This window comes from Hypomesus transpacificus, chromosome 10, assembly GCF_021917145.1.
Source record: "Hypomesus transpacificus isolate Combined female chromosome 10, fHypTra1, whole genome shotgun sequence".
Lineage (NCBI taxonomy): Eukaryota > Metazoa > Chordata > Actinopteri > Osmeriformes > Osmeridae > Hypomesus > Hypomesus transpacificus.
The window spans coordinates 6,957,541-6,972,473 of NC_061069.1; the positions used below are offsets into that span (position 1 = coordinate 6,957,541).

Consider the following 14,933-nt stretch of genomic DNA (forward strand, 5'->3'; position numbering starts at 1 on the left):
CTGTTTGGATAGTCCTGCCTTCCTGCTGACTGTCACTAGATGGCAATAGGCGCATGCGAAGGCCAGCAGGAGGGACGTGCGACATGTATTCCACTTTTACTGTGTGTGTCTGATAAACAGTATAATATAGAATAAGGGCTAAAAACGGTGTGTTGTAATGATTCCTGCCTGGGTGTCGAAGGCTTTTGCAAGGCTTCAGAGGAGAACACTGGTCAGCCCTATTACTCACCCTGTCTGTTATAACATCATCCAGGGTGGGCAATATTTAACTATTCACAAACATATGCTAATTAAATCTGTCGTTTTTAAATTCATAGTTTAGTTAGTGCTTATTAACTGTTAAAGGATAGCCTAGCTGGAGTTGGCCATTATGTTCAGCCCTCAGGCTAAGCCTACTCAATAGGCTTCAAATGCACTATAACCGACATAATTGGACAAAAACACAACAGGACAAAGCTTTAGCCGACATACGTTGTTTTAATGGCATATTTGTTGCATAGGGAATCTGAAATCTTGAAAACATAGGCCTACAATTAAAGCTTTATTATTATTTTTTTACAAGGGTCAGATTTACAACATTGGCCTATGTAAAAACAATAAACCGCTAATAGTGCATAAGTGCTCATTTCTAATTGTTTCTGACCCAAACTGTAATTTAATCGTCTGTATAAAAACTAAAAACAGAGAACATAGAGTAACAGACTTGAATGGAATGTAAAACATATCAGATTCAGGTAAGTGTTGCACACTACAGGTCTCTGTTGTTGCTGCTGAGCAGCTTGGGGTAGGAGGTTCCAATAGAGCGACCATGTCGATACACTACAATCTCCAGAACGTACTCGTCGACTTTTACCACTGCAGTGGTCATTTTCTCAGTGGACGTGAGGAAAATGATGGTGAAGAGAGCCACCTCAAACTCGGGACTGACCCCGATGAAGGAGCCGCCAATGGGCTTTACAAGCCCCTTCCAGCTGAACTGCAGGTTGAGGACGTGGTCATCTTCATCGGGCTGCAGGACAAGTCAAATATTATATATATATTTTTTACCTGTGTACTGTAACGTGGCATGCAAAGCTAAAGAAGTAATTTTAGCTAAACACACAACTGATAAGAGGTCTTCTTACACTGTCTTTGTTGGCCCTGGCCTTGTAGCCTTTATAGTCCACATGGCCATGCTTCTCCTGCAGGTAGAACTGGATCCAGTTGTGTAAACCCATAATCTCCTTGCCGTGTTTGGTCTCACCAACAAACACATGCTCAAACCCACAGGAATCTTCACTGAAAATATTCACATATTGGTAAACAGGTTGTAGGATACTAATTGGAGGACATAGACAACGAACAATAGTGGAAAGAATCTATTCAGACTCACCCTCCACTCCTGTCCCTATGGTAGAGATGGAACCATATGTCATACAGCTGCCTCTTGAACTGCTTCTGGTCTGAAGGAGACTGTCCCTTACTGACCAGGTACTTGTGAGCACACTGAAATGCCAAATTGAAAGACTCTAAATCATGGGAATACACAACTGCCCTAGAACTGCTTCCCTTTTGCCAAACACCATAATATTTACGTTTCAGACACATTTAAAAATGCCATGCCAACTTGCAGAAAAATACACTTTAAGGCGAATGTCGTTGTCAATATAGTCAATTTTAATTAAATAGATAAAGTTAGATATACCTTCATGACCTCCGTCTCCAGTATGGCATCTAGAAAGACGTGGTTCTCTTTCAGCTCCTCAGAGGTAACCGTCTCTGACACACCTGTGGACATCTCATAGTTGTCCAGCAGGTTGATGAAATCTGTAAAAGTGAAAAAGGTACACTACATTTAAATATACAGAACAAAATGGATCACAAAAATGATCAATGCCTTCTACTTACGGGCATACGTCTCGATACTTTTGAGCTTGTCTAGGTTGACATGGCTGAAAAGAGGAGCCCTTGCTTTGTCAACAGCATAGTTACTGCCTTGGGCCACATAACCTGCCTTGCCCTGAATAAACATAAGATACAAATAAAAACGTTGTAACCAGAACATAGTTTAAATGTAAAATTGAATTACATCTAATCTATGCTGGACCAGGCAGCTTGTATGCAGCTTAATTGGAACTGTGATATTAAAACCCTGACCTGCAGATTGATTTTGTAGTCAGTCCCAGGATTTAGGCGATTGGAGTCCAAATTCCACAGCTGGTTGAGTATCTGAGAAAGCTCCTGGTTCACACCTTGACTGTAGAGATCCACAGTTGTCAGATGAACAGTTGTCAGTTAGTGTTAGTAGTACTAATAATTACACCTCTGATCATTGCAACAACAAAACAAAATTATGAATAGCAATTCTAATAAATATAAAATAACCACTTGTTTTGGTTCAAAAACAAATGCAGGGAGGCTTCTTGCTTTAGCCTGCAGAATTTACTGAAACTTAAGTGGTGTCTGCTATATTAAACAATATAATGGATTTTAAAACTACAAGGAAGTGGGCCTCAGCAGGAAGTAGCCTAAAAGCCACACCTGTATCTAGTTACCATTGTTTGTTAAATTACAAAAGGGTCATCCACGATCCTAGCGATGGATCTAGAAATCTTTACCTGGGGTGGCAGGAAGTAGAAGTAGCATGGACTAGAATTTATACAAATATCTTAGCAGAGGCAGACTGGGGTGGCAAGTCTTTTTAGCTGGGGTGGCAGCTGCCACCTCTTGCCACCCATTGGACCCAGCAGTCAGACTAATACAAAACCTTTTCTTCCACTTCATGACTCTGGTGGATCATTTAATTAACCCCCCAAAAGACAAATGTACCGTTTTTATTATTTATCAGTAATACTGTGAGACCCTGGAGCTCGCACTTAAGATGGCTATTATTGTGTAAGTGGATGACAAAAGCAGAAGTCCATATGAAAGGAAATGTAACAAAATAGATCAGGGTTGTGATTCATCGAACTATGGTTCAGATAAACAGACAGCTTTATGCTGAAATGTGAAAGACTTTACGGGAGTTATTCTGTTGTCTACTGAAATGGACAAATAACTTCGGACTTGCGTTCCCATCCCAAGACCAACTTCAAAAACTGCATTTAAAACCTAATTCCATACAGCTGCAGTATGGCAAACCTGCACATCTTTTCCGGAGAATGCGTTAAAAGTAGAGATCTAAAACTGAATGATTAACCCCTACAGAACAGAAGAGATATAGGCTACGGTTTGATGACAAATTTAAGAGAATTGTTTAAAGCCTATAGCACGCAACCGCAAACATTTTCGTTGGCTACTCTTGTGATGTTGATACGGCCTTATTTGTTCTCTGTTCTGTATCAACTTTGTCAACAAATACAATTCGGAAATATTAACAATGACTGACTTTGCACATTTGTGTGAAATTCTTCGAAAGTAGCCTATTACACAAGAGCGCTAGATAAATATTGTTTCTAAACAGTCTTACCTTCTTGCCATTCTAACTCCTTCAAAGACAAAGTTGTATCCTCACATCCCGTTAAAGAAAAAAATCTGCGTATATACAGATATCATCTTACGTGCCAGTCAAAAGAGGGCATAGAATTTGTCCAATTATATTGTCTTAAAGGCTGACGCTCTGAGGAAAGGCGGTTCCTTCTTACACAGAATTTTCCAATGCGTAGACTTCACAGAAAAAGGGATGGATACCCGCTGCGTCTAACCCAACAAACAAACACGCTCTTTTATACCAGCATAAATAACTATACGCCATTGTTGTGCTCTATTCCACTTTTGCAACCGCATGAACAATTTTTGCTTTTGTTTTTTTACTAAAAAAACTTTACTTTTGTACGAATCAATAATTAGTTCACATTCAATTTAGATAACATTATCACTAAAGCAAAACAATCTACTTCATTTATTATGAACTCAACCATTTCAAAGTGAAACCCAAAATAAAACTCGAATTCAAGTTATTCATTCTCTCAGTAAGAGGCATTTGCTGTTGGCTTTTATTCTGATATTGTACACCGGAAGTCAACTTTTCATCCACGCTGAGAACGTGTTTTCTGTCGGACTTGGGACGTTACTTTGTCTTATATTATTAAAAAGTGGGGTGTTAAAAGAATAATAATAGTAAGCAGATTGTTGGGTAAACGTTGTTGGATAGGCATAATACACAAGGGGAACTAACAAGCGCCCGTTCCACTGTGTGGGCACCATGGCACCTGTAGTGGAACTAATAGCTGGAAGTTATGAACAAATAGCATTTGGTTTTCGTGTTTGCGTTGGAGACCAGGTATGGAGCAAGCTTTTACACACACCACTATATTAGCTTGTCGGAATAGAGATGTTTAATAGTACATAATAGCCATAATTTTGTTCAGTCGTTATTGTCGTATGCACTAGAAATATAGCCTTAAAAGGTTCTGATATGTTCTCCGTTTCCAGGAGTGGACTGCAACGGCAGACTTCACACACCACAATCACACGGCATCAGTGTGTGCTGTGGCAACCAGTGAGAGATTCATCGCCACTGGAAGCAAAGATGAAACTATCCAGCTGTATGACATGAAAAAGAGAATTGAACATGGAGCTCTGTTGCATCATGATGGTACGTTTTGGAACTGCTAATCACAGTTTTTTATGCCGCTACAGTCTCATATATATAATTGTTTGAGAATAACTTTTGAGCACTTACGGTTTCCCTTGAACCTTGCAGGTACTGTCTCATGTCTAGAGTTCTACGGCACGTCTCACTTGCTAAGTGGTGGTGAAGATGGTCTCTTGTGCGTGTGGAGCACTAAGAAGTGGGAGTGTCTGAAATCCATCAAAGCTCACAAGTAAGGTGGAAATGGACATCAACAGCTTACCAAAGACTGCAAAAGACATGGCAATAATATGATGTCATAATATTGAGGACCCTCCACATTACTGCTGAAAGACATGTTTGACAAACAAATGTAATGTAGCCTTCTTTTGTTTTGCTTTTTATCTTAGGGGTCATGTGACATCACTGTCCGTCCATCCCTCAGGGAAACTCGCACTTTCAGTCGGGACGGACAAGACACTGAGGTAAACTTGCTGTGTTGTTCTCGGGGAACCTTTTTATTCTGTTACCCTCCTTCCTCGCCATGAATTAACATTGACTCTCATACCTTTTTAATAGAACATGGAATCTTATTGATGGGCGATCAGCTTTCATCAAGAATATAAAACAGAGTATGTTTTCCAATTTTATCAACATAATGAAGGTATAAATACTGTGTGCAGAAAAAAAATGACACTGTGTAAGTTAACTTTGTTCATTGTCCTCAGATGCCCACATTGTTAAATGGTCTCCTGATGGGGATAAATATGCGGTGGTGTTGAATGACAAAATTGATATCTACAACCTGGAGACAGCCACACTTACTGGTACCATGACAAATCCCAAGAGGATCTCATCCATCAAGTTTCTGTCAGTGAGTTCACTTCCCAAATCAAAGCATATTCTGTAGATATTTAATCACAACCTACTAGTTGGTGTAGCTATGGCTTTTTTAAGATACTCTAAGGTCCCGTTGTCAAGGTGACAAATAGCGGTAAGTAATATCAGTAATCATCTAAATGATCAACCAAAATGGTCATATGAAAAGAAACAACTTGCTTGGTCATTTTTGCAAGTGTTGCATTTTTGTACCACAACAACACATCACTGCATTGTTATCAACAAAAAGATTTGCTTTGAGTTCATCCTTTTAAGTCTGTGAATGTTTCTGTTTTTTAGAACACCATCGTGGCCATAGCAGGAGATGATGAGACAGTCAGGTTATGTGATGTGGAAACACAACAGTGGCTGTGTGAGTTCAAGGCTCATGAAACCAGGTATGATTTCCTGATTTCAGCTCATTAGAACTCAAGAGTAGAAAATATGGCCAAGTTCCTTATATTTAAACATTGATGAACAACATGCGTGGAGTCTAGATGAAGAAATGCTTACTCTATTTTCTCAGGGTGAAAGCAGTTGATAGTTTCACAATGGAGGACTACATTGTTCTGGTCACGGCATCCAATGATGGATTCATCAAAATGTGGAAACTCCAACTAAAAGAGGCATGTATCTTCCCTGATAACATTTCATACTGTTGTGTCCTTTGCTCGTCCAAGACCACTAATGAACAGAATTGTTCATGACGTTGGTTCTGACACAATTGACCTTTTTGTCTCTCAGGAGATAGAGACTCCAGTTCTTCTTGGGAAGGTGAACACAACAGCAAGACTGACTTGTGTTGCTGTCTGGAAACCCTCCTGTGTACAGGAGGTAAAAGAGTCGGGTGAAGAGGCAACAACATCTCAAGGTAATACTATACCCAATTAATGTTTCATTTTTCATGCTCAGATGTGGTTTTATATGATTTACTGTTCATACATAAAATTATTTAGGTAAAAAAAGGTAATCAGACACATTCTTCACCTTTCCTTACCCTATTCTTTTTGTCACTTTTAGGGGCCACCGATGATGCTTTAGAACTTTTAAAGACAAAGAAAGTGAGGATCCAAACAGAAGTAGTAGTCATAGAGGAGGAGAGTAAATCCAAAAAGAAGAAAATGGATGGGGGGAAAAAGAAACGTAAACTGGATACCTAATAAAAAAAAAAACATAATTCCAAGTCAAGTCTCATTTTCGACTGTTTTTTGTGAATGCCACCAGGGGGAGATATTTCTGATATTATATGGCTTATTTGTATAACCTTTTATTTTGAAATGATAGACGACACCAGGAAATTGAAGAAATTACACCTCAGCTCTAGACCTTAGCTCTATGCTCAAGACAGAACCCACTGACTGCAACACTTCCTTGTACCACATTGAATAGCTGACTGGACTGGTTTCGACAGTTTGCATCTGCTAACTTTGGTGAAGTTACAGTACAAGATTATATTTGTAAATTAAAATTTGTCAGACAATGGCTATTGACTGGATAGGTTTCTGCTATGCAGCCTTTGTATCATCTGGTGGAATAATAGGTTATGTTAAAGCAGGTATGGAATAGATCAACACATGAATGAACAGTCTGAAGTATTTACAGTATTATCCACAAACATCTTTGTATTGTATTCCCACCACAGGGAGTGTCGTTTCCCTAGTAGCAGGCCTTGTTTTTGGAGTTTTGGCTGGCATTGGTGCATACCTCATCTCACAAGATTCCAAAAATGTGTAGGTTTTACTAGGTGGGAATGGCTACTTAATTTACTTAATCACAACATTTGTTTTCATACAACTATGCTACTATTTCAGTATTTCTTTATGTGAAATAGGTACCTCTGGATCACTGTCAGTTGTAATGGGGATGAGATTTCTAAACTCCTGGAAGTTCATGCCAGCTGGTTTGATGGCAGGGGCAAGGTAACTTGACTGTTCACTACCATCGTAAAACATGAAAGGCAGGTTGCAGCCTGTGTATTTCTAAGCCATGTGGTGGCAAACAAAATCAATCTGATCAAAATAAACCTATTAATGAACCAGTCAGAAACATATCAACCTACTAATATGTTGTTTTCTATTTAGTGTACTGATGGTGGGGAAGATTGCTATGGGAATGCTCAAGGGACCACATCAATCATGATCTTGGGCAGTTATTTGTGGATGGGTTAGTAAGTCAAGCATTTTACACAGTCCTGTGTATGATGCAGATTATCTTGTGGAATGGGATGTCACTTCTGTGTCTTCCAGAAATAAAAGAGGATAACTTATACATTCGCTTTCTTAGTCAAATGTTTACTTGGGTCTGAACTGGAGTCACTTACCTAAAAATAATTGTACATGAAGGGAATATTGAAATGATACATACATTGTAAAATGCTACACAACAATTGACACATGACAGATACAGGTGCAGGCTATAGACAAAGTCGTTCTTTCCTGACAGCATAAAATAGTAGGCTAGTTTCGAACCTTTAACATAGTTGCTGTGCTACCGATAGCCACCATACTTGGCCATCCAATCAACTCGCCCATGGACTGGCTGGATCTGATTACTTCTCGCACCAGTATTTCCAGTTGATTCTGGTATTTGAGGCTTTGCAGATTTGCTCTTCCATCCTTCATACTCTGTAGGATCAAAGGGGACGTGTCAGAATGGCATCACAGATTTGCGATGTACATAGTCTTTAGAAAATTAAGCGTTTTCTATTCAACTCAATCACATCCTTTTTCTTGGATGATTTGACTTGAGTGTCAATTATAACATCAACTGCAGATGACGGATCAACAGACAGGTGCAAGAGAAGGAAAAATCATGTCATGATATTACAATTTGAGGAAACATATGCGCAAATCCAAGTAGAAGTGGCAATTCAGGCTTGTTGGAGTATTTAGGATTCATCCTGCCAAGACCCTAGCCTTTCAATACATTGTAGTCAGACAAGTTCTGAAGTTTCAATAATTTCTGTAGTGCTTTAGATCATGTAGGCCTATCCTTAAATATGTTACTCACTTGCAGAGGTACATGAAAATCGTGCCAGTAATGGTGTAATACCATGTCTAGCTGCTCCTACCCCCTTTTGAAATGGTGGAATGTAACTGCCTGCTGGGAGGTTGGTGGCCCGCATATAGTCTGAAAAGACAGTTTTCAGTCAGCAGTCCGAAACATCAACATGAAGGTAACATTTCTTGTTACTCCTGTGACTTCTATCTCTAGTTTTGCAGAGTGATCAATGACCTTTGGGTGAATCCAGTTACTCAAATTTATTTTCAATTCGAGGACATTAATCTGTTATACGTATTAGGAACCCTCTTCTCTGCCTCCACAGCACAAAGACAGCAAGAGAAGCAAAGTGAGTCGTGGAAAAGTTGAGGGATCACCAGAGTGATTAAAGGGGATATGAAATTAGACAAAACGAGTCAGGAAGATTAGTTGGAATGCTGTACAGAGGAGCCAGGAAGGTTTGTGATTGAGACCCAAGGGCTAGAAAGACAAGTTAAAGTCATGAATGAATCTATCTGAGAGAATCTGATCTTGAGACCCATCTCCATTCTCAGGCTTGGATGGACATTTGATATAAGGCTAGTGGCTTTAAAGTGGCTTTAATACTCTCCTGATCTCATGAATAAGGAATGGAGGAGAAGCAATATGTGCTTTATGTGTGATGGGGCTACATGAAAAATACACAGTCTCTCTTGTGTGTTGTTACTGCCTGTCATACTGTATGTATAACAACATTCAAGACCTACTGCAATAATACAAATGCTATTACCTTTAGGAAAAGGCAACCCTGTTCCATCTTTCCTGGAAGACTGTCCCCACACATATTTTCTTGGAGCGTGGGTACCCACCAAAGTACTACTTTTTGGGTTCACTCCTGAAACAGAAAGATAACTCAGAACACATGTTTTAGCAAGCGTGGCCGGACATTTAACATGGAACGAATAAATCAATCATCAAGCATCAATAGTTGCTTTCATAGGATGTACATTTCTCAGTGATACAAACTAAAGTATCGAACTAAAAACAACTTCTAAAAGAGTTCTAGATGTGGAAGAAAAGGAGGTTAACGATGCACTCTGACAACTAATTCTTTATTCAGTGTTTTGTCAGGTTCACAAAACACTCAGACCAGAAGCACCCTGTTGGGTTGATTCTTTAAGTGGGTCTCCAGGGTTTGGCTACAGTCTTACCAGGTAGGTATCTGGACTGTTGAAGGTAATGCTGTTTCACTGAGGGGGCCTTGGTGTCTGCTCTGTTCAATCCACTGTTGGTGGGTAGCTTCATAACTGTGTTGTGTTTATTGAGGGACTTTTGGTCTGTTAACCTGGATGAAACGGATCAATTAATTTCTAGTGATGTCTATATTAAAATGTTTTTATACTAGCGAGCACTGTCCTGGACGTTATGGATATAATCATGATATCTCAAGGAATGAATGTCCTACCGATAGTTGGACTCATCCATGAGCTTGTCCCTCAGAGTCTCGATGCTTGGTCGTTTGGAGAAAGAGGCGCCTGGATCGTCCAGGTCATCGCAGCTCTCGGACAATCGGATTGACGTTTGACCCCAACGTCTGCGGCCACTTCTTACCGCAGGCATGCCGTTCTCCGACCCTGCATGAGCTGCTCTCTGCATCAAATAAGAGTTGGAATGATAGAAGTAACCACTCTCTTAAAGCCGCCTTATGTTCTACTTTATGAAATCTTCCCTCTCGAAACTGAGATTACATTCTGCTCGACCACTCACCTGCTGTGTGCCCTTAACCAGGTTGAGTGGTGCTGGCTGGTCCTGTTTTAGTGCGTCAGTCTCAGGGCTATCATAGCTTCTGTTCTGCTGTGGCAGGGGGATCCGCTGTAGGGGCTGGTGGTGACCTTTTTCCTGGCTCTGGAGCAGACTCTGGTCAGAGGTACACTGCGGGTCTGCCTTAGAGAGGGAAGGAGGCTTGGGCTCTGTAGCTGTCTGGGCGGTCCTGGCCTGGGCCTTCCTCTGCTCCAGGTACTGAGGAGGAGGGCCAAGAGCCTGGCCTACATGGAAGTAAGGATATCGTAGAGCCTGGGGAATGTCATTACCGGAAAAAAACAAACATGTTTTCAACAAATCACTGGATCTCAGAGTAAATATCAATATGTGTGTAAGAATATATCAGACTTTTGAAGTGGTTCAGTCATGATGACTCATGGGTAGCAGTTCATTGGTCAGTTCAAATTCCATGTAGGCCTGAGAGAGGAGGTGACGCACTCCTGTACCTGGACAGCTGTAGGCCTCTTCTGGGGGTCCCATTGCAGCATGTCCTTCATCAGGGCCAGGGCATCATGGCTGGCATTGGGGATCAGAGCACTCAAGCTGGTTGGAACACACTGGGGGAAGCGGAAGTTCTTTGAAGCAGCCAAGTTGGATCCCTCGGGCCAGTCCGACTGTCCAGTAGTGGAAAAAATATCCTCATAGGTTAAATATATCAGTTGTTAAGACTTTTGACTAAGTTGGGCACTTAGCAAAAGCTATTGTTCAGGTTCAAAGAACAACAGGTGCTTTTTAAGTGTGTTTATTGAGGGCTGTGGTTTTTCCACGCAAATGCCCACCTTCTTCAGTGTCCCTAGCACTTGACAGATCTTGAAGATCTCATCCACTTCGCTGTTGCCAGGGAACAGCGGCCTGAGTGTGTAGAGCTCAGCCATGATGCAGCCGACGGCCCATATGTCAATAGGAGAGCTGTAGGAGCTGGACTTAAGCAACACTTCAGGGGCTCTGTACCTGGGAAGCCACATCACCAGAGACTCAGAGAGACCCAAACAAGTCAAAAGGTACAGACTTGACTGGGATGGTGGGATTTACCTGGCTGCTGTGTTAGCAGACATTTGATCCAATCACTGCCTTAACATACATGAACACACATGCTACCTCGACTTAGAGCTATGCCGTCTTCATTCAAATGCGAAAAGAAAATTGTCTGAACATACAATGCCTGCAAATCACAGGCTGTGTGCGTGGTATATGGTATCCTGAAACATTTCTTACCATCTTGTGGACACATAGTCTGTGTAGGGTGGCTGGGAGCGTATTTCTCTGGCTAAGCCAAAGTCAGCAATCTTAACCAGTTCTGGGCCCATGCACAGCAAGTTTTCTGGTTTCATATCCCGGTGGAAGTAACCTTGGGAACAGAAATGATTCAAGTTAACAACTTGATTGTTTCCAGTCTACAGCAGAGTAGCAGTTGGGTGAGTTCCTTCTCAGTTTTCCATGTCAATTTCAGCGACCGAAAGGATTCAAACCAGGTCAAACACACCCTGCAGTGACAGGAGAAAGATGTACAAAGACAAGGCTCTTACCATGCTTATGCACAAGTGCTAAACCAGACAGAACTTGGAACAGTATGTTCCTAATTTCATTTTCAGAAAACATCTTAGCTTCTCTGGCAGCAGAAAGTTGGAAGGAGAAAAGGGGAAGAGGATAGATAACAGAAATCAATGGAGAGGAAACATACACTGCTCTCACAGGGAGGGATACCATTGGACAGAACTCAAACAATTGAAAGGCTAGACACCTAAGGTCCATCGAACTTCTTGAATATTTGAACATCCTGACATAATCCCAGGCAATTCAGGGTGTATTTAGGCTTGGTATCACTTTCACCTTTTCATCTCAAAGAGGCCCAAGAGAAAGTGAGTCTTGGAAGGGTCTTGTTCTTAGGTCTTGAAAGGATTATGGATTCTTGTCAAATCTCATGTCAAGTGACCGATGTTCACACCTCATACAAGTCAGAGCGTGTAGTTTAACAAGATAGATTGCTTGATTGGATATTAATGTTTCAGATTATGTTATATTCTATTAAAGCCCATGATGAAGGAGTAGACTCAGGTTTTTCTTGCAGCTTCAATGAGGAGTTTGAGATAAGACACTTACCATGTTTATGAATAAAGGACAGTCCCTGTAAAATCTGAAATATCATGTTTCTGATGACTGACTCAGGGAACAACTTGGTTCTGTAAAATGAAGATGGACAGATGATGACTCAATCTGACACAAAAATACTCCTCGTAGACAAGAAAAGTTGACCTCAAAATCACCTTAAAAAATGTATATGTTATTTCTCCATCTTCTTTAGCCAAAAATGAAAATAGGATGAAATGAAGATGCCTTACCTGTTCCTCATGAGTTGATGGAGATTTTCTTTCATATACTCAAAAACAAAGTAGAGGTGGTCGTTCTCTCTGATAACCTCTTTCAGTGTCACTACATTAGGGTGACTCAGCTTCTTCAGAGACTGCTCACATAACATAAACACATTGTTACGTTACGTTTTTGAACAACATAGTAGAGAATTCACTAACTGAACTGGCAAAATTGTGGCCAAACTTCATTTCCTCTGTCTAAGTAAGTTGCCCACCAAAAGTTCATCACCAAAAGGAAATGAAGGAACTCCATAATTAAAATTGTAACTCAAGCTGAAATAAAGTTTTTATTTTGTGAGAGTATAAGCTTTAATAATCTTTACCTTAACCTCTCTCAATTTCATACACTCATCCCAAGAATAAAACTTCCTTTTCATTCTAAGGGAAAATGCACACACACATTGCAAAACATTAAATAACATGCTTAATTGTAAATTTCCATGACTGGTTGAGCATGCCTATAATGCAGTAGCTATATTTGGTGTTGAAAGGCTTTCCATATGCCTTTCCCACACTCCAGAGGCAACATAACACTGTGTACTTTCACTCCTTTCACTGTTGTCACAGGTATCACCTTGCACTATAACCTTACATTTACAAACAGTGCTAGCAGAGCCTCTGTGAAACATTCATTATTCACTCACCCCTAAGACGGCAATCGTTTGAAAATAAATGCAATTTCAGCATGAGGAAGGTAGGTAGAAGTAAACATTTGGAACTTTCGCAAGAATTCACAGAAGCATCTCTAGGCTAATCGTGTAACAGTTCCACTGTGCATGCAGCAGTGGTTTACTGATGATAAAAACTGTGGTTTCCTAAAACAAAGATAATTTCTTCTATTAAGAAGTGGTGTAGACTCCAGATAAAAACACACAAACATAAACTCTCACCTTTTGATGGCCACCAGCTCCCCAGACTCCTTGCTTTTGCCCATAAGCACGCTGCCAAACGTGCCATCCCCCAGCTGTCTCAGCGTGGTGTAGCGGTTCATCTCCCACACAGGGACTACACACTTCTTTCCCTTCTGTGGGCAGCCTTGGACAGTCCCACACAGTCCAATAGAGTCAGTCATCATAATTAGCAACAGGGCAACATCCACTCCCTCAAGAGAATACTGCTGAAGCTCAATGCTGGGTCACAAGCACAGTGAGGCTACCGTTTTCCATCTCCTCTAGGAACACACAGAAATACTAACATGAAACATACTATTACTTTGACCTCTTTTAAGATGTGACTTGTGGTTGAGCAGAATGCCTAACTGCCTAACAAGAGCTGCTCTGGCCTGCATTTGATCTCACAAGAGAAAATCACACTGTGGCTCAGGTTAACCTACACTACAGAGGGTGGAGGGCTACCTAGATGGCATCAACTCAGAGAAGTGTCCAGAAATGGGTTCACAGATGGGACTTTGACCTGGAAGCTGAGCGCCTGTTACTAGTGTGCATCATCAGTGTAAGACACAAGTTGTGTTAGATTTGTGAAACAACAAAACAGATACCCCACAGTTTCTATAAAGCAAAATTAAATACAACTCACAGTGCAATAGTTCTAGCTAATTAATAACGTTATGTCTGGATCCGAAAATAATTATTTGAACCAATACAATAGGCTAGTTAATTACATTACAGCTAAAATACATGGGGTTAGAAGTAAAAATCAACAAAGGGTGGAATTTAACACTAAACGTTGGTCGCTGGATACAATACCTAGATACTGATATACTGCACTAACTTTAGGTACAACAGCCTAGTTACCAAGACTATTAACGACGTTACCGTACAGTCTTGTACTCTAGCTACAGTACATCAAAACTCTCAAACGCAACTGTACAGTACAGTAATGTACAGTACAGTAGAAGCTAGAGTACTGTAGCTAGCTAAACAGATTACGTTGTCTATTCAGATTAAGAAAAAAGCATATCTGCTCACCATTAAACCCATTTATCCCTTCGTAAACCCGTCGACAGATACATAGTCAATACAGCTGTGCTATCAATAATGTATTGTAGAGTACTAGCAGCACTACCAAGATAGCTACTATTCTTCCGTCGTCAGCAGGGGCATCCTTTCTCCATGGCAACCGAGAACCAAAGCGTTGTGCTTAGCTTGGTAGCTAGTCTACCATACTTGTTGTGAAGATGAAGGCCAAAAAAGACTAATGGTTTATCGTATTGAAAACATCTACATTTAAAGCACGCTCTTATTCAATTATCCGGCTTTTGTTATTTTTGTTTCAATGTTTAAAGTAAGATCCAGTTGACTTTCACTTTGCCATTTGTGATGCCTGAGCGCCACCTACTGGTAAATTGGATTACTAGTAGGAGGAGTATACTG

General features: G+C 40.6%; 4 protein-coding genes across 4 annotated transcripts; 2 read left to right on the top strand and 2 right to left on the bottom strand.

Moving 5' to 3' along the window:
- Window positions 1-457: 457 nt before the first annotated feature.
- si:dkey-222f8.3 (Poly(U)-specific endoribonuclease-C-like) lies at window positions 458-3,658 on the bottom strand. The gene is made up of 7 exons (XM_047027992.1): window positions 3,449-3,658; window positions 2,137-2,236; window positions 1,888-1,999; window positions 1,685-1,806; window positions 1,373-1,485; window positions 1,125-1,278; window positions 458-1,009 (listed from the first exon to the last, which is right to left on the bottom strand). The coding sequence occupies exons 1-7, from the start codon at window positions 3,457-3,459 to the stop codon at window positions 749-751; spliced, it is 873 nt and encodes a 290-aa protein (XP_046883948.1). The 5' UTR covers window positions 3,460-3,658; the 3' UTR covers window positions 458-748.
- A 311-nt stretch (window positions 3,659-3,969) lies between these two features.
- Window positions 3,970-6,676, top strand: pak1ip1 (PAK1 interacting protein 1). Its single transcript, XM_047027991.1, has 10 exons — window positions 3,970-4,261; window positions 4,414-4,576; window positions 4,685-4,805; window positions 4,963-5,037; window positions 5,132-5,184; window positions 5,281-5,426; window positions 5,732-5,829; window positions 5,958-6,057; window positions 6,176-6,302; window positions 6,452-6,676. Exons 1-10 carry the CDS (start codon window positions 4,184-4,186, stop codon window positions 6,589-6,591), a joined length of 1,101 nt encoding a protein of 366 aa, XP_046883947.1. The 5' UTR covers window positions 3,970-4,183; the 3' UTR covers window positions 6,592-6,676.
- A 224-nt stretch (window positions 6,677-6,900) lies between these two features.
- On the top strand, window positions 6,901-7,703 carry LOC124472867 (transmembrane protein 14C-like). The gene is made up of 4 exons (XM_047027994.1): window positions 6,901-6,986; window positions 7,074-7,161; window positions 7,263-7,350; window positions 7,513-7,703. Exons 1-4 carry the CDS (start codon window positions 6,911-6,913, stop codon window positions 7,597-7,599), a joined length of 339 nt encoding a protein of 112 aa, XP_046883950.1. The 5' UTR covers window positions 6,901-6,910; the 3' UTR covers window positions 7,600-7,703.
- A 6-nt stretch (window positions 7,704-7,709) lies between these two features.
- On the bottom strand, window positions 7,710-14,859 carry LOC124472864 (serine/threonine-protein kinase MAK-like). The gene is made up of 14 exons (XM_047027990.1): window positions 14,529-14,859; window positions 13,491-13,771; window positions 12,924-12,978; window positions 12,571-12,692; window positions 12,332-12,411; window positions 11,447-11,579; window positions 11,011-11,182; window positions 10,678-10,845; window positions 10,178-10,483; window positions 9,876-10,060; window positions 9,622-9,755; window positions 9,201-9,305; window positions 8,441-8,560; window positions 7,710-8,055 (listed from the first exon to the last, which is right to left on the bottom strand). The coding sequence occupies exons 2-14, from the start codon at window positions 13,673-13,675 to the stop codon at window positions 7,919-7,921; spliced, it is 1,902 nt and encodes a 633-aa protein (XP_046883946.1). The 5' UTR covers window positions 13,676-13,771; window positions 14,529-14,859; the 3' UTR covers window positions 7,710-7,918.
- Between the last annotated feature and the right edge of the window lie 74 nt (window positions 14,860-14,933).

Excerpts from the sequence above, each read along its gene's own strand:
- si:dkey-222f8.3 (XM_047027992.1), bottom strand. Across the intron at positions 1,279-1,372 it reads CATAGGGACAGGAGTGGAGG|TGAAGATTCCTGTGGGTTTG; the intron begins GTGAGTCTGAAT and ends GAATATTTTCAG. Across the intron at positions 1,010-1,124 it reads CCAGGGCCAACAAAGACAGT|CCCGATGAAGATGACCACGT; the intron begins GTAAGAAGACCT and ends CTTGTCCTGCAG.
- pak1ip1 (XM_047027991.1), top strand. The coding sequence starts at position 4,184 with ATGGCACCTGTAGTGGAACTAATAGCTGGAAGTTATGAACAAATAGCA. Across the intron at positions 4,806-4,962 it reads AAATCCATCAAAGCTCACAA|GGGTCATGTGACATCACTGT; the intron begins GTAAGGTGGAAA and ends TTTTTATCTTAG. Across the intron at positions 5,427-5,731 it reads CATCCATCAAGTTTCTGTCA|AACACCATCGTGGCCATAGC; the intron begins GTGAGTTCACTT and ends TCTGTTTTTTAG.
- LOC124472867 (XM_047027994.1), top strand. The coding sequence starts at position 6,911 with ATGGCTATTGACTGGATAGGTTTCTGCTATGCAGCCTTTGTATCATCT. Across the intron at positions 6,987-7,073 it reads AATAGGTTATGTTAAAGCAG|GGAGTGTCGTTTCCCTAGTA; the intron begins GTATGGAATAGA and ends TTCCCACCACAG. Across the intron at positions 7,162-7,262 it reads TCACAAGATTCCAAAAATGT|GTACCTCTGGATCACTGTCA; the intron begins GTAGGTTTTACT and ends TATGTGAAATAG.
- LOC124472864 (XM_047027990.1), bottom strand. The coding sequence starts at position 13,675 with ATGATGACTGACTCTATTGGACTGTGTGGGACTGTCCAAGGCTGCCCA. Across the intron at positions 12,693-12,923 it reads TGAAATTGAGAGAGGTTAAG|TCTCTGAAGAAGCTGAGTCA; the intron begins GTAAAGATTATT and ends TTATGTGAGCAG. Across the intron at positions 12,412-12,570 it reads CATCAACTCATGAGGAACAG|AACCAAGTTGTTCCCTGAGT; the intron begins GTAAGGCATCTT and ends TTCATTTTACAG.